A 24,698-nucleotide genomic window follows, 5' to 3' on the forward strand; every position below is an offset into this window, starting at 1 on the left:
ACATATTTTGTTTACGCATTTATTCATTTACATGTACATACTACCAAAAATTGAACTCTGTTACTATGACCCTTTATGAGCGGGGGTATCATATTTTGTCAGCTCACTGCTTACAGTACTTAAAAGCTTTCTTTTGAAACGACGTACCAGTAAGGAAGATGAATCAAACGGAACCTTAAAAGCAATCCACTAAAGCTTTTGCTGGACAACTCATGGTTTATTCTGTCATAAGAAAGCTTATTTGATATTTTTTTTCTTTTGAGAAAGAGTTGTCAGTTTTGCTTCAAGAATTAATTGTCTAATATTAATTTTAAAAATTGTAATAGAGACAGAAGAAACAGTACTATATACGCTATCTTTAACCAACCACAGAAACAACGAGGGATTTCTTACATCTTTTTAGGACTTCTGGTGAAATCAAAAGACCACTGAGTATTTAGGCAATCAGCAATTTTTCAAAATTCAAAAATATAAAGTTTTCTGTCAGTAGATGAAAAAAGCCACGCATGACATGCATTTAATGTGAATATTGCCATTTGGCACTGTTCTAATTATTATCTACCCACCTGAAGTATCTTTTTAAGGATCGGCTATCATTACATTTACAGTGTGGCTCTTTTACAGAATTTCTACTTTTTTAGTTTTCAAATAAAATATATTCTTGAAAAATTAACGATTAAGATATACATGTACGTGTACATGAAAACCAATGAATAGAAATTACAGCTATAGCAAAGTATTACGTCATTATTTAAACTCTTCACCCCTTTTCCAAGAATTGCAATTTTAACACCAATACGTGTTTAAAATCTTTCAAAACCCCAAAAATCTCTACAATGTAACCTGCTTAATTTATGAGTAAACGCGTGTTCAAAATTTCGCCAAATTAAACGTAAATTTTCAAATCATAGACAACATTCATTGATAAATTTTTTTGGCCTATTTAGACAGAGAAATGAATAATAATAAGACTTGAAATGAAATGGTGTTTGTCCTTTGGATGAGACCGGAATACCATACTTCAGTGTGAGAGCAAGGATGACCTCTAGAAGATTTTTTTACTAAAAAGCTTTTAAAACAGGGTCGAACAATTTCTTTATAATAAAATAATGAATCAGATGTAAAAAACTTAATAAAAACATTACATAAAAAAAGCGAAATAAATGGTCATATTCCGTTTTCTTATGTGGGGGGGGGGGGGGTAGGGATGATGGGTGTTGTTGTTGTTTTTATTTTTCTTTACTTTGTGTACTAAATATTACGTGATTGTACGTAAAGAATAACGTACATGAACATTAAACCTTTTAAGTTTAAATAAAGAATTATAAGACAAACCTTTCATTTTACAGACAGACAAACTGACATGCTTATTCAACTTTTCGTTCCTTTTCCATGAAATCAATATATTCACCGAATAAATAAAATTCCTATACAAATATACATTATTTTCACGAAGTCCTTCAACTTTTATTTATATGTACAATATTATGGTCAGATTTCATTCATTGATCTTTGATCTCCTTTTATTTTAAATTTTGACCATAGAATTTTCTACGACCGGGCAAAAATTATTGCTTGATAATATATCTGACCAAAAAAGTACAAATCAGCCGTAGGGTAGGGTGGTACATTAAAGTCAAATTTTTGATGGTCTTGTCACTCCACTATTGTGTAGGCTGAGTCGTCGGTAAAGCAGCTATGGTTCTTTACTTTCAACTATAAATAAGCATTTGCCACAGCTTGACGGTAAAGAGAACAAATTTTGTTCCATGTTCTACATTAACGGCCTACTAGCAGTAGGGAATCTTTTTCGTGTCAGCACTTTTTGTGACACGGAACTTCGGTTTATACGGTCTCATTCGAAGGACTGGTCCCAAGCCCAACAATAGGATTCGAACCGCCACGTAAGGATTACATGTAGTTCCTTACACTGCGACTCTAGACCAGACGCTCCAAAACACTGCATGCCCAGGCATGTAAGGTATATATTTTCCGAATATTTTCCGAACATCAATCCCAGCTCTTTGCCTGAAAATATAAACTACCCCCTTTCCCTTCCAAAACTACACAGAAACAATGTATCTTCCAACATCTTGTTTTTTTTTTACATGTACAAGGAAACGAGATACCTACAGTAAACAAAGCGTAAACAAAACTTTTCAACACTAATTGTACGCTTATCATTATGAAATTAGCAAAGGAAACAACTCTTTTTATTACAATGTTTTTTTCTTTAACTGCAAACGCATGATTTATGATTATTATAGAGCATTGTGTGTATTAATTTAACGGAAAAAATAAAACACCAAGAAATAGTACATGCGTGTAAACCCCAATTCCTAAAACAACATTTTCAGGTGAAAGAAAAGGGGGGGGGGGGGGTCAGCGTCGCCAGTCGATGAGACATCACAAGGGAAGGTAAGGGTCGGTCAGATCTTTATGATTGAACAAATGCTAAATTGCATTCACAGCGACATGTGGTAGTTTTACAGCTTCGTCTCCTGGCGCTTACAGAGTGTACATCCTCCCAGTCCTTCACAATGTTAAAAAACAAACATTTTATCCCCCCGCTTGAAAGGCGGGAGGGTATATACATGTAGTAATCGGTATATCCGTCCGTCCATCTGTTACGCTTTGGGGTACCCATCTATATCCTCAACTTTCCCCATACCACTGAATGGAATTTGATGAAACATTCATAGACTCTTTGTTACATATTGCCATTGTGCACCTTCTATTTTACTTTTTGATCCGACACGTATTTTGGGTTTTCCACAGCAAAATATTGGTACTGTCATTATATTCATATTGGAGAGGGGGTTATCATTTAGTGAGCCAATTGCCCACAGTACCTCTAGTTTCTTTTTAATTTTGATTTGCATCTTATATTTTTTCCCGGATATTTGGAGTCTACATGAATATATAATTATAATCGTAACTGCCCATCTTTGTTAAATGAAACTATATACAAGAGATACTGTACATTTACTGGGGACTTTGCAGATTATTTTTTTTTTCATTTTGACTACTCATAATCAACTGTCAGACATCAATACTTGGGATGTCAATGAATAGGGGACTATTAGACTATCAGTCGAATGGACTGACGATATAATAACGAAACGACATCTGAATATTGAATACATACAAGAAAAGGAGGTGATCATAAAATTCTCATCTCAAAATGTATGAACAAGAAACATTGACACAAGCGTTAAACTAAAGTTTAAACTTATCTATTAATAGAGGTTTTACTTTTATAAAAACGCAACACATATGTTGTAATCCTCGCTCTCTCTCTTAGATGATGTTAAAACCCCAAAACTCTCTCTAGATCCCTCACTACATTTCTTCTCTTTCAGTTTCTGTTGAGATGTAGAGGTAATGCTATGTTGTAAATTTTGCATTTACCGGGTGGCAGTAATTAGATACATTTACAACATGACAATTTGTAAATTTTTGCTTACTGCCACCCGGTATATTTAAAATTAACAACATGCTTTGTAAAACGCGATTTATTCTCGTCTGATGGAGCAAAATCTCGTAATATTCTGTCTTTTAATAAATTAACATTTAATCATATTGAACATTTGTTTTGAAAGTACAGTATTTACCAACCAAAATAATAAATTCTCATTTACTGGCCTTTTTGCAGCCCAGATGACCTGTCTGCTCTGTACATTTAGGTTTAAGTTTTGACATGTGCATGGGATTAAGGTGGGAGAAGTAATTCACAGTTAAAGTTTCACTTTGCATGAAAAAGATTTCAAAAATGTTTTTTCCCATTATGAATTACGACAAACACAATATACTAACTTTCATGAAGTTCATCTTTAAAAAATATGTCATTCATATTTAATACATAAAGTTTCTAAGCATTTACTATCGAAAAAGGTTCCTGTCTTAGAACATGAAATTTTACTCATCGCATAAAAATGTAAGTTACACAGTTTGGGGTTTATATTCATCAATACAAATCTAATTTTGCTGATAGTCATTCATATATCTGATTTCAATTCATATTTTATGCAGCCAACTGTTACTAAAGGAATTGATAAAGTATGAAATTTTGGGTATCGATTTTGTTCGATTCTTATCCGACTAGACTAGAGGCTCTCCGTAAATTATTTTCCACTATTGTCTTCATCACTCAGACGCATTTTTTTCATCAACAAATCGAAGTGGTTTGCTGATGAAGACATATTTCAATTGTATACTTCATTTTTCCCGGGCATAAAGTTATTAATTTGACTTGTACCATTTTTAAATATATCTAAAGCCTCTAGAAATTTCAAATGCTAGGATCACAAAATATTTGCATAGCCGTGAAGTATTTAAGGTGGCTCATTACATCCACAGTTTATTTTAGATTTCAATACAGCACCACTTATAATGTAGATGTCAAATATCCAGATGGGGGTATTGATATCATAAATATTTTTTATAGAATTTTTTAGTTTTTGTTTTATTTTATTGAAATGTTTTATTTCAGGTTTATTATTCACAGAATTTCAGAACTTTCAGTGTCAAATGATGGGCATCTTCTTAAGACAAGTACATACAGTGAAAATACCTCATAATACCTAATAATAATTTTATTAGAAAAAATAATTTTCTCCTAGAAAACAATTAAAGTCATTATCTTTTTAATCTATGCATAAAACATTTAAAAAATGTGTTCTGAAGAGATAAGGAATGTATTTCAATGAATTACATGTATCAAATTGAATGAAGAAAGTTTAAACGAAATGAAAAATCCAATCTAAATAATATTTGGTATAGAAAGTCCACTTTCAAGAGTTATCTTTCCTAATTAGCAAAGACTCAAAACACTATGGAACGTTTGATATTACATCTAAAATTCAGAATAAAGCTTTAAATTGCCAGAGTATACATTTAAATAAAAAAAAAAAACAAATATATAAATTAACACCAACACAGTAAATAACGCAATTAAATAAAATTTTAATTTCAACAAGGTTGTAGATTTTAACTCGAATTTCCTCCATACATACATGTCAGTGATTGATAGAGTTCACTGCATGCATGGCTATGAAATTGACATTACTTGTTTGGCGAAGATTTGACTGTTGCTTTCTTTTGTTTCTGCCTAAAAGCAATTCTTCTTGGTTTATGCATAATGAATCCGTTACTTTGTTTTCACTGTTTACAACACCGCATGTTTCATCTATTTTTAAAGCGTTTTAAAGGTCAGGGTTATATTATAGAGGTACCTATACTACTCGTCCCCTGAGCAAACCGGTCGACACAATGGAGGTTTATTTTTTTGTGTAGTACGTCATCAAAAAGTGGTGTAATGAGCCTCCTTAAACTTAGAAAATTTTTAACACAATAATCTTGAATACTGAGAATTAAGGACATTTTGATAGAGGGGGTAATCATTACTTTAGCATGCAGTATCTAACAATATCGCCTAAGGTGAATATAGGGTGTTTACAATTCCCCTTTCCGATTTATTTTAATTATTTAATAACCTTTCTAAAACACCAAGCTCTAAAATAAATCAATAAATGCTCCGAATAGTCGATTTAGAATAATGCGATCGAATGACTACGGAAAATAGATGCTAGTATTTTGACATCCCTACTTAATACTTCTGCTTGAATAATAATTTAAACGGAGAGGAACTGTTATCACTCATTATAGATATTATTAAAAAATATTTGTCTTTTTAATGATGTTGTCATGGTGAGTGCCCTAATAAAAAAAAAACGTAAAGGAATGAGGTTGTTTTAAGAGTGCCTAAAACTCATTAAATGGTATCTCAAATAGAGGGAATTTCAAAGGACCCTTGTGTCCCTCCCCCTTTTTTAATTGTCAAATATCTTCCGATAGGAATGATTGTATATTATGAGAATAGTTGAAAATATCAATATTTGCTTATTGACAGCAATTCTAATGTCCAAAGAGGTATTGTCAAATAGTGTTAAATAAAATAAAATACATAACACAATCATGATACACGTACAGAACTTAAATATTTCCAAAGGTAGTGTTTGTTTTATCTTTTTTTGATAAAGAATGCAAAAGATAAGACGAGTTATGTCCAGAAAAAAATAATAGAAAATTAATTATTTTCATGCGCTCTCTGTGAAACTGATTTCTTTCATCAGAAAAAAAAACATTGTAGGCTAGTGAATTAACTGCAAGAGAGATATGTTTTGGGAAGCAGGGGTGGGTGAATGGGCTCTGATTATGAAACATGGAGTCATGGATGATTAAAAGGTCTCCAAACTTATTTCAAAAATATTTTTACTGCTAAATTCATGCCCAGTTGGCTTGCACTGTGTAATAATTGTTTCATTGCGAAGTCACTATTGTTTTTTAATTTCCACTTATATAATGTCCTTTATTCTCTTTCAGCAATATAAAAATTTTTTTTAAATCCTGTGTTAATTCCATCAGTAAAAAGAGAAGTCAATATTTAGAGCATTTTTTGATTTTTTATATATAAATCTGTATCATAGGTCTCAATCATGTTACATGTAATTACTATAAAACTGTCACCAATATCCTACATATCAATAAAAAGATAAAAAAAAAAGGTACTTTGTTGAAAATTGTGTAATTATTTCCTTTACATCTACCTACTTTCTCACTAGAAATTTTCATTCATGTACATGGTCAATATTTGTCATTTTATTAAAAAGGCAATGTGAAGTAAATGGAAAAAGAATGAAAGAAAAGTAAGGGATTTAATCGAATTTAACTTTCAATGTGGTGGAATCTGATGTAATTCAAGGGAAAACAAGTTTTTGTGATATAAAACTGGCAAACTCGAATGGAAATATATGAGAGTACCACTCCCGACAGAAAACACGGAACTATAAATACTTGTACGCAAGTTAGTAAAATTATCAAGGCAGAGAGCCATAATATTATCTTGTTTGGATAATCGGGCCGTGTTAACCTAACCAGCTTCTTCCCTGCTGTTTTGCTCTATATGAAATACATTACTATGGAAGATGATAAACTGGAAAAAGAATGTATCAATGTTATGCAATTTGGAAAATGCGATTGTACGAGTTCACATTACTCCTGTATTGTAAAACATGTAAATACTGATACAGTATGGAAGTATGAGATAAAATTATGAAATAATGTCTTACATATACACAACTTTTTCCCGCAATTACGTCATAGTTACAGAGCGTAGCCATCACACGTCACGTGATGCATCCGCCATTACAACCGTGAAACCCGTGAGCCGTGAAAGATGTACAGTGTACAAAGATGGAGGGGGCGAATCGTGTGCTGTATTTAACTGTTTTAACAACAGAAAAAAAATTTATTTGTGGAAGCAGTCTATCTGCAAAGTTCACGGTGACATTCTCCACAAAGATTGTCCGTGCATTGTTCCATACAGCCTTCACAAGATGCCAAAAGCGGAGCCCGAAAAACTTCAATGGCAACGAGCACTACATCGCAATGATTTGCCGAAGAATGTGTTTGTGTGTTCAACACATTTTATAGATGGGCGACCAACTGCAAGAAATCCCATACCCAGTCTGAATTTAGGTTTGTTTATGACTTAAAAACTCTGCGGGACAACTGCACTTTACCGGTACGTCCAAATAACATGGAAATAGCACGTGCTCTTTCTCTATAAGAGAGTCACGCGTCAGCGTGACGATTTCGCTAAAGAGGCAATAAAATGCAAAAATAACCTATTTTTTTAATTCCTCGTCATTTTTCATGTTAATAAACTTCGTTTAATTAACGAAGTTATTAATTAAAACTAAAAGCACTTTCAAAACAAACCTTTGGCTTTCATTTTGTCGGCCACATTCCAAAGTCGTGACGTTGTTAAGCACGTGACTTTTTTCAGAGCTGTGATTGGTCAGGGTAGGTGACGTGAAATAGAAAGTTTGACTTCCACTCTATATGATTGTAAACAGTGATTCAACATGTATACACCTTATTTACGATGATTTGTATTGTGTTTTCTATGAATGGATATTTTTAATTGACTGACTGCAGCATTCTAGAATTTTTGGAAATTTTAGCGATAAATGTGATCCTTAGTTTATGGAAATGTTGAATAAGTGGAGGGGCAAACCTTGTAAACATGCAGTGAGGACGGTCTTGTTTCGAGAAACAGCAATCGGCAGTATAAGAAAAATGAAACGTAAGAGACACATATTAGATTTCCGGAAACAGAGCTGCAGTTAATGTAACATACACCTGGATTTACGAACTAAAAAATCTAGAGATTTCAATTTGCAAAACACTGGATACTTTACAATCATTGAGACCAGGAATGCAGTTATATAGGAAAACTCTACAAAAACAAGAATGCACTAGGATAGTATGTATAATAAAAAAATGACGTTTATCTCCTTCATCACCCATAAAAACGTATTTACAACTCTTCAACATGTATGTATAGTGACACGTGTATGGCTCCGAGTCTTAGCGCAGTTTTATCTAACGAAGAAGGTAAGTTTGTTTTATTCATTTTTTTTACGTATTGGGGGCTGCCGCCCCCACACCCCCGCTTAAAAAAGTGAAAACCCATTTAGATATCTTTTTCTCTCGTTTCGAGAGTTTCTTGCTAAACAAAATGGCGTCGCCCTTCATAGTTGATACGTTGCTAAGTTTTTACGCCGCGCACTCTCACGCGCGGATCTAGAATCAAAATGGCGGCCGTACCGGTAAAGTGCATTCTATCCAACTCTGCATACAATGTTTAAAAATAGATTTGACGTTAGTGTAAAGTGAAAGTAGAAAGATGCTTGCAACGACGCATTCACAAACAAAGGATGATATTAATTTATTGTGCCTAACCACCTTCTGAAATAATTTGTCAATGTAAGAACAAAATATAATCTATAGTATATAGTTTAAATGCGTTATATTTTCTCTGGTTAAAATATGCACACACTCTGTAAAATTTTCAAGAGAACTGTGGGTTTCAAGAAAAAAATGCTTACTTACTATATAGCTTGAACAATTTATGTTTATGCACAAAATACTTAGAGGGTAAGGCATTTGTTTGATACAACCATACCCCCTTTATTCATCTGATCAGTGATCTACAAGTTAATTGCTGTTAGATTTTGTCTATTTCATGTGGAAAATTATGTGAAAAATCCACCAAAACACAAATAAAAGTATAAACAATTTATTTTAAAAATTCTTGCTGGGAGGAGGGATACATCAAAGATGAAGTTTTGTAATAAGTATCAATAATTTATATAAATTTTTACAGGTTATGAAGCTCCCATAAAAGTTGGTCGTCGACTTTTGAAAAGGAAGTTTGTTGCAGAACAAAAGACGGATTGGTATGTTTGACTCCAAATAATGAAAGAGCAGAGATAAATATATATTTTGTAGTGCTGCCATTGAAAATAATTTCAGAAAATTAGATATTATTTTGATATTATTTTTAGAGATACCTTTAGATACTTTTTAGATATCAGTCCCCCACCCCACTTCCAAATTTAAATAAGTTATTGTGAAAGTTACTCCATATAATATGTGGAGTGATACTCAATGAGTGTGGTCATAATGGTCATTTTCATGTGCTATCTTGTTTTGTTCATGTTTAAACTTTTATTGTAAAGGAAATTTCTGCTATCACTGTCTGAAAAGATGATTCGTACGATATGCGTATTGTTGAAACTCATGATCAGTACATTCAATATATTCCTGTATCGTTATACATTGTAACTCTATTATCTATTAATAGAACTTGAAATTTATGATTTTGCTTTTATGTTTGTCAATTCTTGTATTATACTGTAAATTGTTTTGCAGGACAGAAGTTATGAAACATCAAAAACTGGCTGCTACTGCTGCAGATGAAGTTGAAACCATCAACATTCAGACTGAACCAAACATGACATCTTCTTGCGTGCAGACGAGCATGACAGAAAGCAGAACTGCAGGCACACAGTGGACGGATCCCAGACTGTGTGAACATGAATATGCAAGACCATGCCTTGCAGGATCTAGGAATTCAGGTACACAAACAAGAGTCATCAAGATTGAGGAAAAAGGTGTAAACTGCTGCACTCTACATGTACGTCTCAGTGCTGCTGACATAACAACTAACTCCTTAGCCTTGCTTTACACAGGACTGCCATTAAAGACTTTTAGAACACTTTTGCGTGTTATGGAAAGTTTGGACAACCCACTGACATTTACTATGTCCGTGTCAGATCAAGTCTTACTCGTTCTTATGAAATTAAGGCTTAATTTGCTATTTGCAGATATTGCCAACAGATTTGGTATATCTGAGTCTCATGCATGCAATATTTTTAATCAAAGACTCTCTTTTATGGCTTCAAAACTAAAAAACTTAATAGTTTGGCTTCCACGTGAAACAATTAGAGCAACCATGCCAAAGTCTTTTCGTGAAAACTTTCCCAAAACTACCGTTATCATTGATTGTGCAGAAACTTTTATTCAACGAGCAAAAAACTTGAAGACCAGAGGAGAAACATATAGTCACTACAAGTCCAACAACACAGGGAAGTATTTGGTTGGTATTGCACCACATGGTCAGATTATGTTTATATCTAAGGGCTTTGGAGGAAGGTCTAGTGATAAAGCAATTGTGGAAGAATCTGGGATATTAAACTACCTTCTTCCTGGAGATGAAATCATGGCCGATCGAGGTTTTACCATTGATGACGTACTCTTTCCTCTGAAAGTGAAACTTAACATTCCAGCTTTTACAAAAGGTAAAGACCAACTTTCAGAAGAGGATGTTACAGAGACCAGAAGAATTGCCACAGTCCGGATTCATGTGGAACGGGCTATTAGACGATTAAAGGTGTTCCGCATATTGAGTCAGATAGTTCCAGTTACCTCGGTGAAGAAACTCAGTAAATACTTGATTGTTTGTGCTGCATTGGTTAACTTAAGATCTGACCTTATCAAAGATGATGATGAGTAAATAAAGATTATGGTGATTATGGTGATATTATGAATTTCAGCTTTCACTACTAGGGGTGGGACGATACACTGATACGTACTATTATCCACTATATGGTTTAAATACATATGTTAAAATATTGGTTGGAAACATTTCACAAACAACTTTTTGAAAAAAAAATTTTTGTAAACTCAACTTGGTTACAGACTTTTATTTATCAATATCAATGTACATGACTTTTTGAAAATGAATCTTTAATAAGTGTTCTTGTTAAACTTCACTACTATTTGTAATCAAACTTGTACATATTGCCAAATGTCTATACACAATTTATATTGTTTTTGTAAATTTCTAGTCAAAGAAATTAATATGAACATCAAATATTGATTTCAAAGCTCATGATTTGATTTAGAAAAATTTGTCCATTTAAAGTAAAAAAAAAATGAAATTAAATATAGTTTTTTTTACTTGGCTACATTTTCTAATTAATCATATTATCAAGATATGCCTCGTATCATGTAGCATGTATCAAGATATGTAACATTATTATGTTGTATCGCAAGAACTGTGTATTGTCTCACCCCTATATACTGCAATCAGTTTATACCTGTCAATTTTGTTATCTTTGCATCAGCAGGTTGCAATAGGATATTATTGTATAATAACATAATGTTTTCACATTATTATGATATTTGTCAATGTAATTTGCACCAATATTTGTTTAAAAGGTACTGTGCTTGGGCATATCTTTTGTATTAAGGTAAAAACCATTCTGATTTCTTAAACATGTTAAATTATGGAGCATAACATGGGAGTGAGTCCAAAAGTTTTATGTCTGACAAGAAATCTAAATTCACTTAGTTATAAATAGTTTGCCAAGATTTTAATTTGTTCATTCAATTTTGATCACAGTACAAGTATTTTTTACACAGAAAAAAAAAATCAAATTTCTTTTGTTCATTTAAAAAAAAAATTTGAAACTCCATTAATGTGAAGTTATGTACATTCATGCACACTCAAGTCTTTGAATGTAGGTCAACAAAAACTGTTTAGGCTTCTTGACCTCCACACTTCTACTAACTATTTGAATTTACTTTTTTATCAGACAATGATTTTTTGATGTGGCACCTAACTTTTAAAAAAAATGTGTACATATTATATTAAGAAATAAATGATTACCTCAGAATGAAAAACATTTGATTTTTATGTTAGAAACAAGTTTTATTTGCATCAGTTTAAAAAATTTACATAATTTCTACTAATCTTCAATCTGCCAGATTCAAAGTCATCAACTACTCTGGGTAAAAGTTTGTTGAAGTAAAATAAACGTAACCTTGAAATTGATGATTGACAGAATTGTTGGTTATGTTGAACATCAATGATCTTGTATTCATTAGCTGTCCATATAACAAGTTTGCACAATTCTAGATGTGTAACATGCAAAGTCAATTGTATCTGAAGATAATATCCTCGTGAACTGCTCTGCTTTAGGGACAAAGAATCATTTTGCAATGATTTTACAACATCATATTTACCAGCTGTAAATAAACTGTCAAGGGTCTGGTCATTTTGTAGTATTGGGCATTTTACTTCTAAAAGACACTGTGTGCCATCATCATCAGTTATTATTCCGTCGGGGGAAACACTGAGCCAGGGCTCTTCACCTGAAACGATGGTCCCTGCATCTTGTATTTGTATTCCATCCAAACGCAATTGTTGTTTTGCAAGATTTTCACCAATCTGTCCATGTTTTGTGAATTTATTGCCTTTAAAGGAAGGGTATAAATGCTCTCTAATGAAGTTATCACAATTTGTAGTGTCACGGATTGGAACCTTGTGAGCAGTGCTGCCTGTTATTCTTATTTTTCTACTGTTATGCCACAGTTCTGATTGACTTTGTGAAATAGTTGTTTGAGATAAGGACTTGATTTGAGATTCAGTAAGTTTTATATACTTGTTAAAAAATTGGCAACACTTTTTACACTTTAGTTCTGCAGAGTGTTCAGTATGAGGCTCAGATGAAGGTTTGAATTGCAGCGTATCAACTTTAGCTTGCACAGATTTATTCAAAAGAGAATTTTCAACTGAGAACAATTCCTGAAGTTCACTGTTTTGTACAAAATATTTAAAGGATTGATGGGATAAAAACATGGGGAATATTGATTTTGTGTTTTGTGGTTTTTCAGCATTATTGTTAATGTCACTACTGCTGTATCTAGGTTTTTTAAAATCCATCTCCTCAAGAATACCTGGTTCCAGGTTTCTCGTCGAACCCTTGTTCCATTGCATTTGTTCATCCGTACATGATTTGCCTGTTAATCCTGACCTCACAGCATATTCAATTTTCCATAGAACAGCACCAACATGACTACACGTTTTACTGTTCCCTGCCATACATGAACAACCAGCACTATAAATCGTGCCAACCATGTCACAAATAATCCATGCATTATGAAACTCCGAGTTGACTTTTTGTGAGGGGCGTACTTCAGATTTTAAAACAACTGTTGTTTTGTTGATAACAAAATGTAGAATTTTCCCCACGGAACCACTTTTAAAATAATTGAAACTGTCCAAAGATTTGTAGTTTTTCATCCCTTGGCCATCACACGCCTTACTCAAAATTAAATAATTGTAAATATCGCCATACTCGACTTGGGGCCACTCCCGCATATCGTCCTTCCATTCTTGCGGTTTGACATCTTTTAGCGAGGAAATAATTCGATCTTTACAATTTTCACATTGATATTGATTCATATTTAAGGCAAACGAAATAATTTACAAGATTTTCATATATTAAATGTTGTTTGTGCGCTAATATTTACTGTTGAACAGTACGTAGTTTCACCGACACCGGTGTGTTGTTGCTACGGAGTTTGTTTATAAATGCAGCGTCACGGATGCAATGGCGGCTGCTTTCTGCGACCCCTACCGGGATGAAATTTTACTAAGGGAAATAACTGAAAAAAGTTGTGTATACGATGGCAAATTCAGTGTCATGGAAATAAATCTAGAAAAAAAGTTGAACTCCATTGTAAATAACATTAAATAAAACTCGGATATTAATTCATAATTCTAGATACACAGTTCTCTGCATATACACACTTCTACATGTACTCCCACGCCTTGTAAGACGCAATGTTTTATTTAAGCAGTAAATAAACTTGCATAAATTGACTTCATTGTTGAAACTATTATACGACCTGACATATATTGTGTTATGCGAAAAATGCACTGTGATATAATAAAGACTCGCTTCTAATCTTTAGCAATTTTGACATCTGATTTCCTGTTTATTCTAAAAGAGTGTTATGAAAATGTCTTGCAGCTGCTATGTTGCTTGTTTTTTTTTATGTTTATTTACTGTGACAGTTGACCAGAGAGATTGATGATTTTTTTCTCCCACAGTTATTTTTAACATATTAATAGTGATCTTTTTTAAATAAATAAAAATCATTCACAACATTTGTACATATGTTAACATAATAGAAAACAAAGTTTGTTTGTTTTTTTTTTTTGTTTTTTTTTTTTTTTTTTTTTTTTTTTTTTTTTTTTTTTTTTTTTTTTTTTTTTTTTTTTTTGTTTTGCTTTTACTTTTATTTTGATTTTTTGAGAGAGCATTCCGTTATTTACATATAAATACTGCAATAGATTGATTTTTGAAGACAGCTCACAAAAATTACACAGCGCAATGATTTTAAAATGAAATAAAAGACAGGGGAAAATAATACCAATATGTTAAACGAGAATATAAATCACTGTTGACCATCAGATTCTGCGATAGACTGGCCTTGACTGTCTGATATGCGCGATACACCCCGCAGGATAGAGACATGCATTACCAATCTAAGCCCGCGCCTGTTACAACATCATAATTTGAATCTAATGAGAGTTGGAACACTCGGAGTTCCTCGGATGGCTTGTACCTTGCACATGACTGAATGGAGCGTAGCGGAGTCAGCCGAGGATTGCCGATTAGTGTTGGAATTACGCATGTAGCAGGAAGTATCTGTGCATGACATTGTTTATATTAAGCATGGAAGATAAAGTGTATGCAACTATAAACTTTTTATTAATGGAATATGTTGCAATAGACATCTACCTGAACATGTGCTGAATGATGATAGAGCTAAGGATTTTATTTGACCATAAGGCTTGCAGAAGAAAAAGACGAATATATATTGGCTCTACAACAATTACAATGGTAAGTCGCATTTATTTTGAAAGTGAGGTAGGTAATATGAAGAATAATTATGTCTCTGTCTTGATGGATAGTTTGTTGATGCAGTGAAGATCATATTTTAAAGTAACAAGATAAATAAAAGGTACAAGTACAAAATGTTTATAATTTTATGAAGATCAGCATGTGGTTTCCTGCTTTATTTGTGTCCTTTCTCTGTCAAGTTAATTTTGTAGCCCCCCCCCCCCCTCTTCCGAAGCAAAAACTTTGTAAGTACAAATTGAATGCGTTAATATTTGTACACGTACATTAAATGGTTACAAAATCTTCCGTCATCTTCACTTAAAAGCTTTTGTACATTACTTTTAATATTAGGTTTACGAAAATATAATGTAAGGTTATCTCAAGTTTTTCCAAATCGTACCCCTGCCGTTAGTGTGCGGATAAGCCGGATATAACAGTATATCAAAGTTATGCAAGGAAGAAATATCAGGATATTTTATTTAAAATCTTAGACTAGAAAAGCCGAAATTATAAAAAAAAATTATTGAAAAGTATCCTCAGGAGATGTAGATACAAACATGTTCAAAGCATCTGCCTAGGGTGTGGGCAATGCAATTGACAAAAATGCCAGGAAAACTTTCTTATTTCATTCTTAAATCTGATATAAGCAATGTGGCCTTTGGGCCTCTTTCTCAAAATCTGTTTACTTGAATTGAATTCAATTGATTGTTTGAAATATGAAATTTTATAAAATTTATTTTTAAAAAAATGAAAAATTAAAATTTTGTGCATCATACACGGAATTTGTACATTTACTTTTATCATAGTGCATAAGATGATGGTGATAAGTCCAGCATTACTGCAACTACGTACCAAGATGCCTCAGGATTAGAAACAGAAAAACGGAGATGTCTAAAAAATACTATTGTAAAGAGACCAGAAAACAGTGTTAAACAAGATATCACCGGTGTTATATTGTGATGATAGTTTAAACATTTTTAAGCAAACTTTGTTCTTTTACTCAAGAAAAATCAAGGTGAATTACATTAGCGAAGCGGATAGTGGGGAAAATATTTCACTTGCGGATACAAGCACGAAATTTTGCATGAAGGTTCTTTGACTATTACTTGAATAAGAAACATCGTTGGCCATTCAAGTTTCGGCCATTTTCAAGATGGCCGCCACTTATTTCAAAATGGCGTCTGTTTTCATATATTCTTCCTAATATTTTGAACGTTTCTCGGTAATACTTAATTTTTTCCTGAAATAATAAAAGGGAACTTGGTATATGATATAATTTGAGCTTTATTTTATATCTACACACACTGCGCATGCGCTTAAATACAAAAAAAAACTGTTTTAATGACATAACTGACTTAATCTTCTGAACCGTGTATACCTGCATAAAGCAATACAAGGTAATCAGGACCTGAAGCAGTTGAAGTTATATTACACCCACATTTTAGTAGTTCTTGACATGATGCAGCAATTGCAGGCAAGATTGTCCATTGTTGGATCCAAAATACGCATTTTTTTACTCAACCTAACTGGAAGGTGAGGGTAAAGTTAGCCACTCGCATAATGACTGACCCTATAAATGACCAACCTGGAATTCAGTTCTCCTATTATCCTCTACACGAGCAGCTCTTTAGGGAGGGTATCAAGGCGAGCATAATTTACGATATTGCCATTGCTGATCGTACTTGATGACAACAAATTCTTCCAGTACATTGATTATAGGTTCTTTCAAATTGTCACAAGGAGTGCTCTATAATTGGAATATTTCTGTGGCCTTTTCAAACATATTCATGGCCTGCCATGCTGTCTTTTTACCTTTCCAAACAAAGGCCGACACTGTAACACAACCCGTGAATGCATGAAAGAATGGTAATGCCTTTGATATGGTTCCAGTGATCTAACAACATCATAAATTGGTATCTATCGCAAATCCTTGCCTTTCAAAGTGTCATCCATAACTGATCCACATTTAATTCAACAAAAAGAGTTACACTAATAACAAAAACATCTGTATCCGAGCTACCACCCGGTGCTGCATGTTTTGCATGAAGGAACATGCGGGTTTCAGCATCTTCATAGTTGCAAAGTGGTATAAAGTTGGTATCTATAGCTTTGTTAATACTGACAACATTTTCTTCCTTTACTATGATAGTTGCCTCTGTAATCGCGAATGAATAGTGTTCCATGACTTTGGTGGTCTAGTGTTTCCAGTTACTTTTCGTTTAGACCCCATGCCACACTTCTTTTCGGTTTCTTCTTTAAAACTATAGTCTTTCTGAACATCAAAGATAGTGTATACCCTCAAATTACCTTTTACAAGAGAATTAATATGCAAAAGGATAATGACATTGGCATATTAGTTAAAATTTCAGGTTGTTTTGAATTGACTAATGACGTATTCTCAATTACCAGTGAATCAACTGTCAGTACATTATTGGGCAACTCTTGACCTGCTTCCAAATAGGCATCAATTGAGATTTAACACCGTACATGTGTATTAAGAAACCATTTTGTGAAAGAGAGGGGGTCCTGGTTTTCATGTTCAAAAAATTCTTGTACATCGCATTGCCTACTCTGACAGAAAATAAATAACCTAGAAAAACGGGTAAAGTCATCTTCAAAATTTGCCAACTTTGACTTTGAAGAATCAAATTTTTGTTTGGGATTAAATAGGCGAAATTTATTCTTCTGAACAAATTCATAAAACCTGGATTATCACCTTCACATCTATTAAAAGGAATTTTTCTATATTGTTCTTTCCCAATGTCTCCCTTTTTAAATATTTCATCTGCAGTTCTGGTTTCGACAACAACTATAAAGACCCAGCAACTCTTCCTCAAATGGATTTCCCATTTCCAAAACCATAGGCATAGCCCGATTTACTTTTGAAAAAAAAAACTTTCTTGAGCAGCATGAGTTTCTTCGTGATGTTTCCCTTCTTCTCGTGAACATTTCCACATATTCACGTGAACTCTTTAGTAAGTATGCTGATTTCTGGACCAGCTACCACCCTTAATGCAGCTGGATCTTCCGTTAACCATCACCTTTTACAATAGCATTCTGCTCATAGGTTTGACGAATGGCAATGTTTGAAAACTACTTTCCAAGTAAAGATTCCTTTTTCAAATTCTAAGTACTAGTATATGTCCGGGTGCTTTGTTTGCCCCCCAACGGTGAAATGGTAGTCATCGAGCATATTTGATGTGACAAAGGGCAAGAAATTTGGAATCATATTTGATTAAGATTCTTTGTAAAGCCTGATTCTCTGCAAGACTTTACAAAAGATAAGACAACGAGTTCCAAAAGAATTCTTGACCAAAATTTAAATTGTGAAAAATATGTCATTTATTTCAACCTCATTGCAATTATTGAGTTCCTTTGCATTTTGGTCCGCCTTTTCATCACGTTATACAGACAGCAGGCAGTGATTAGATAATCTTGCCTTGTTTTAGCAAGATTAGAAACTGTTAGGAAAGACTCAGCAGTTCCAGAATATGCAACTTCTGTCTGCTTGAATTAATGCTGTTGTCCAGCAGTTTCCTTTCAACAAATCATCAAGCAGTTTGAAAGCTACCGTTTCAATATGCAACCCATCAAACATATTAACAACAAATCTATCTTCACCATGAATTTCCAGTCATAATTCTCATCGTATCTTCTGGCAAGAACAAATAAAGATTGGTTACAAGCCATCTCAGGCGTTTGTCTTGGATTTAAAAAGGATGGATTGTGCTGTCTTCACAGTCCATGGCATTCTTCATTGTGGATAGCGAATGATTACCTGTTGTTTTATGTCATAAATACAAAATTGATTCATTACCTTTTATTTAACGTTCCTTGATTGATTATCTCACTCAGTAAAATAAAACGTTGCTTGAAAGAATATTTTACTTAATGAAATTTTACGTTCTCTGAAGGATTATTTCATTTATTGAGTGTTTACGTGCTTTGGAGGAGTGTTTCACTGTATGAGATTTTACGTTCCTTGGGGGATTATTTTACTTATTGAGGGCTTTCGAATACAAAATTTTACTTGGTATTCAGGCCCACTGGATAGTGAGGGAACGCCTGCGAGGCTTTTGTAAAACATATACTACAAGTTTTTTTTTTAATGGCTTCTTGTGAAAATATATTTCAATTCTACAATAGGGAACAATATAATGCGTTATAAGAAAATCATTTTGACTTTATATTTATAGCATTCAAGTTGGAAAATGATTTTTAAAGTCTTTCTAAACTATTAAGATATCTTTTAGCGGTCAAAATATAATTAATTTGGTTGTAAAAGAATGTATGTGAGGCCAAACTGCATGAAAATGTCGCCATTTTGTTTTAATGACGGCCATCTTGAAAATGGCGGAAATTGCGGTGGCCAACGATGTTTTTAGATTTAGTAGTATCAGATAGACATTTGTGCCAAATTTCATGCTTGTATCCACAAGTGAACTATTTTGCTGACATTTTGATCTAAGCCGCTACACTACAATCATATTCAACAGTTTAATTATGAAAGGATGGCTAAAACGTGTTAAAGAAAATTCATATCAGAAGACAAACCAACTGGAAAAGGAATACCACCTTCCAAACATAATTTGCAAAAAGTCAGTACATGTAATTCGGGCCTTAGCTCTTGCAAAACATACCATAGATGTGAAAAGGGACATCAATGTTAGGGACAAAAATATATTATATCAGCTCTTGCGATTGTGATCGTGTTGGACTTGGATGTATAATTTTAAATTCTATTTGGAATGACTACATAGTCTATTGATGATGAATTAATTATCTATTTTTAAAGGTTATGCTTTGTTTATTATTTTTAATGGTGTTGAATCTCATGGTTGACACTTTTACTTGTGCAGCATTCATTCCTAATGCTTTCTATATTTGTATTTGAGAGTGCTAGAGTTTATGTATTTTGATTGCTTCAGTAAAAAATTCATAAAGGGATAAATTAAATTGAAATATTTAGTCACATAATATATTTTGGACTCCGATGGTAGAAGTTTTCTTAAGTGTCATGCTCGGATACGCACCCCATTGCAGAACGTGTAATACAGTAGGTGCAGACACGGAAAATCGCAAAAATGTTAGGGGAGTTAAAGAAACAAACTAAGTATTTTTTGTTAAAAAATTAAGGAAAGATTTGTTTTTTCTTCTCTTTATTAGCAGGCAAATAAAACGGTAAATACCGGGTAATTTTTATAATGTTTATATAACATTTTGCCTTTATTGGAGGATTCACATTTGTTTTGAAAATGTATACACATGTATACAACTCTTTGAAATTGTATTTCATAAGTAAATTAATCACATGCATGTTCATAGTTCCACTTATTACTGAATTGCGAATGTATCAACAAAAAATAAAAAGAGTGTAAGATGTATATTTTCGACGTTTTCTGGTGAATCCACCAACTTTTTGTTCATATAATATAGACAGGAACTTAGTCATTGTAATTGGAATCTACAAATGTTTCTTTGATAAATGTTTTGGTGGACCCACCAAACTCCCCACTTTAAAAAATTAGGCAATGCTGATAATAAAATGTATATCATTCAAGTATTCGGTTTGTTTTTGGTGGTTCCACCAAGTATTTGTTAGAGAAATTAAGGAAACCTAGGAATTTGTTTTTCTACAGGTTGGTGAGTCCACCAAACGACTTTCTATATTCAGAGACAAATTAGTTAATCTTTGAGTTACATGAAGATTTTCGAATTTTCTGGTGGACCCACCAGGTTTTTGCCCTTGTGTACATAAATGTATTAGGTGTCTCTACGTTATCTTACAAGGGAATTATGATTGCCTTTTGATTTTAATGTATTTGGTGGATCCACCAAACTGCCTAATATTTGTGAATGCTAGATAATCTTGACAGTGAATCATTTAAGAATTCTTGTGAATTTCTATTGGTATTTTTGGTGGATCCACCAAGTATTTGTGAGAGAAAATATGAATGTCTTGTTAGTTGAATTTTTGCATTTTGGTGAGTGCACCGACTCTGTATAAAGGACGTTTTTATACGGTTCTACAAGTCAGTTTCTCTCAATGGTTTGTTTGAGTATTTTAAAACTGGTGGATTCACCAACGGCATTTTAAAAATGTTATCGAGAATTTCACCACATTTAATGTTTTTGGCGGAACCACCAAAATCCCCACTACTCATAAATACACTTGTTATATCTATTTCATGTAATTCAAGTATTCTTAGGTATTCGTCTTCGTATTTTTGGTGGACCCACCAAGTAGTTGAATGGTTAACTAGAGAATTATGAATTGTAAAAGTCACTCTTGTTTTCTTGGTGGAACCACCAAGATCAATATTTATTTGAAGATACTCAGAATTCAAATTGGTGCACTCACCAATTTTTGACTGTTAATATAGAAAACCGATAAATAATTTGTCTGTTTTAGCATAAAATTTGGTGTTCTCACCAATTCTCATTGTATTCAATCATGGCAATGAATTAAAAAAATGTTGATTGCTGAAATTGCATTGTCGTCATTTTTCATTTTGAATTCAAAAAAGAGGACACTAATAGAAAATCCTCTTTCTTAATGGAATCAGTTATGAGTAGACCATGCTCTTGTGTATCGAATCAACTGAGAGAGATGAAACTTAATTACTCAGTAACTGAATAGTTCGGAAAAGGAAAAAATATCTTTTGCTTCTAAAAAAAACATTCCGTCGCATAATAAAGTTCCTCGTTAAATGTTTTCGTGTGGAATATTATCATGGCGTTTTAATTGAAAATAGTGGATTTAGCATAATAAAATCCAAATGTATTGTCAGAACTAAAAAAAAAGATATGTAAATTATTTTAAATACACTCTGAGGTTAAGACAAAAATCTGCCGAAAAGCTGTCGAACGAACAACGTTAATTGCTTTGCATGTCCATTCAAAAATGCGACAAGAAAACACCAAAAGGAGAAAATTCGTAATAACTAGGGGAGAAAAGTATCGCAGAAAAGAAGTTCCGAGTTGTTGCAGAAAAACAACAAGGTTCCCAAAATAAAATCGCAGAGAAGCTGATCAAACTCCTGAGCACATTTTTGCTCAAATACTTAAATGATTTATAACTACATGTAACTGTCAATTATTTATCAATCATTGTATTTCTTATTGGTTTAATTCAATATAGACAACAAATCGGCAGAATACTATAAGTAAATAAAACACAATAAGTACTTAGTTTGACTGGGATTGAACGGCGAGTAACATCGGTGATCAAATTATGTATAATGATCAATTCAAATTTTGAATTGCTGTAATAGACAGAATATGAATTGTCTAGCAAAGAATTTTAAATAAATGATTTTGATAGCATGTAAACTCTGCCATTTCGAAATATTTTGAGAGGTACTGAAATTTCTTAAATAAAATGTAACCTAAATTCTAAAGCATTTCTAACTTTCTTATAGTCGATATATGTGGAGGAGGAACGTGCAGTGCTAATTTGAGCACAACACATCAAGGCCTTGGATCAGATAAAGTGATTGACGGGATTACCATTCAGTCATACACTAGCTGTTCACAGACTGCTATTGGCCAATCATCAGCTTATGTTATAGTGGACTTAGGAAAAGTTTATCACTTGAAAAACATCGTTATCTACTACAGGAATGAAGGTAATAGTAGCTATTGTTGTGTAATATCCAAGTAACCTCAACTGTTTATTGTTTAACTTTTTTGATTAAATAAAAGAAAAATTGTGAAGTTTATAAACATCTAGATTTCAAAAAAGAATTCTATACGTTCTTATCTCAATCTGAAATATTATTTATAACACCGTCACATGAATATGGTAAGCAATAAGTTTATAGCCAAAGTTCGGGATCATTAGATTTTGCAAACTAATTAAACAAAGTTCTCGTATACCATGATTGTATTAAATATACATTTTTGTGACAGGCGAAGCTTTTAATATACGAGGGTTGATCCAAAAATTCTTTCAAAAATTTTATCGAAATTTGATAAAAGCAAAAAATACGCATATTAATGAAACAATACTGGAAAGTTTCACCAGTTTCCAATTACCAAAGTAACGACGTCGCCCGCGGTGTTGGTGTCAAAAAGCCAATACATGTAATTACTATTACGGCGCCATATGCGCTATTTCCATAATTTTTAAACAATTCACTATATGACATCTTCGCTAGCCAAGGGTTTCCGATCCGAAATCTACTCTACAACCCTTGGCAGATTTAGTCCTATTAAACGGGAACTTTAATTGCGTCGCCTATCGCCGTAATTGAGTTAAGTCCCTTGAAGCTCTTTAATATTTGTCCAATAAAAATAGCTGTAACATACGTAAATCAATATGACGTTCGAAACAATGTGGCGATCTCCATGCAGCCTGATGTAGAGTATATCCCAACAACCTTATACAGCTGTTGGCAGTGGGCACACTTCAGAAGTGGTAGAAAATATCGTTTTTCGTGGAGTTTTTTGTGAAGAGTTTGACTTTATTTTCTACATGTTGCCGTATCAATTATTATCAATTAGCCGTAACATTTGATTGGCTTAAATTGATGCACCTAAAATGCGGAACACGGACCTATGAGGTCCTTTCAATAATTCCTGAAAACATATATAATCAGAAGAAAAAAAATTAAATTAATTTCTCCCTTGTTTTTTTTCAGCATAGATCACGTCCTAACTTTCATCCCTTGTAAATATTACTTTTCTTTTGCATAATACACGAAACTGCTTTAATTCATTCGAAAATCGTCCTGCGTAGACTCGGACCTCGCAGCCAATCAAATTCGTTTGCGCGAGTTCTAAATTTTTCAGCCAAATCTGCCAAGGGTTGTAGAGTAGGTATCGGATCGGAAACCCTTGGCTAGCGAAAATGACTATATGAAAACTATATATCATTCGGTTGGTAATTGTATACTAAATACATTTAAACAAATATATTGATAAAAAATTCAAATTATCAAATACATTAATTCGACTTTTCAATCAATTACGTCAAAAACGCATGTAGATAGGTACATGTAACAGGAGCCTCGCGCACGCAATAACAAAATGTTGATAATTTCCATAAAACAAACAATACAAACATAAAATTAGCAGAAAAGTTCAAAATATGATGTAACTGATGTAAAGTTTTACAACTGGGATTTTGTTCAATCCGAATGTTGTGAACGCATTGTTCAAAATGCAAGACAGCGTTGTAGATGTAAGCGCTATCCGAAGAAATTTTGAAGGAACATGAAATGTCATCGGTAAGTTTAAAAAATAATTTCATGAGCAAAATCAATTTTGAAATGGCATGTCAATGATTCTTCTTGTGTGCAAGGAATTATATTTTAAATTAAACTGATATTTTGTGTCGATATATATGATAGGTTTCTGATATTAAGCCGATTAATTGTGGAGGCTCAATGTCGCAAAGTTTTTTAAGATTTTTAAGATTGTAAAATGACAAATTTTGTAATGCTGGATGAAAAATTGATGTTGAAAATTATTTTAAATTCTACAAAATGTTGCCATGTTATTAAAAAAAGATCTCTAGACAGAGTTTTAACTTGCGGTGCCTTAAATTTTAATAACAATTGCCGTGTTACAAATACCGGGTATGTACTA

General features: G+C 33.0%; 1 protein-coding gene across 1 annotated transcript in view; it reads left to right on the forward strand.

The window, feature by feature from the left end:
* The window catches only part of LOC134272257 (multiple epidermal growth factor-like domains protein 6), a 54,204-nt gene that overhangs the window by 20,638 nt on the left and 8,868 nt on the right, over nt 1-24,698 (forward strand). Inside the window, exon 2 of the mRNA XM_062754506.1 lies at nt 22,529-22,735. Coding sequence (XP_062610490.1) covers nt 22,529-22,735 — 207 coding nt within the window. The remainder of the gene's footprint in view (nt 1-22,528; nt 22,736-24,698) is intronic.

Source organism: Saccostrea cucullata, unplaced genomic scaffold (genome assembly GCF_032062105.1).
Source record: "Saccostrea cucullata isolate Sc308-1 unplaced genomic scaffold, CSIRO_AGI_Scuc_v1 ctg1353, whole genome shotgun sequence".
Taxonomy (NCBI): Eukaryota; Metazoa; Mollusca; class Bivalvia; order Ostreida; family Ostreidae; genus Saccostrea; species Saccostrea cuccullata.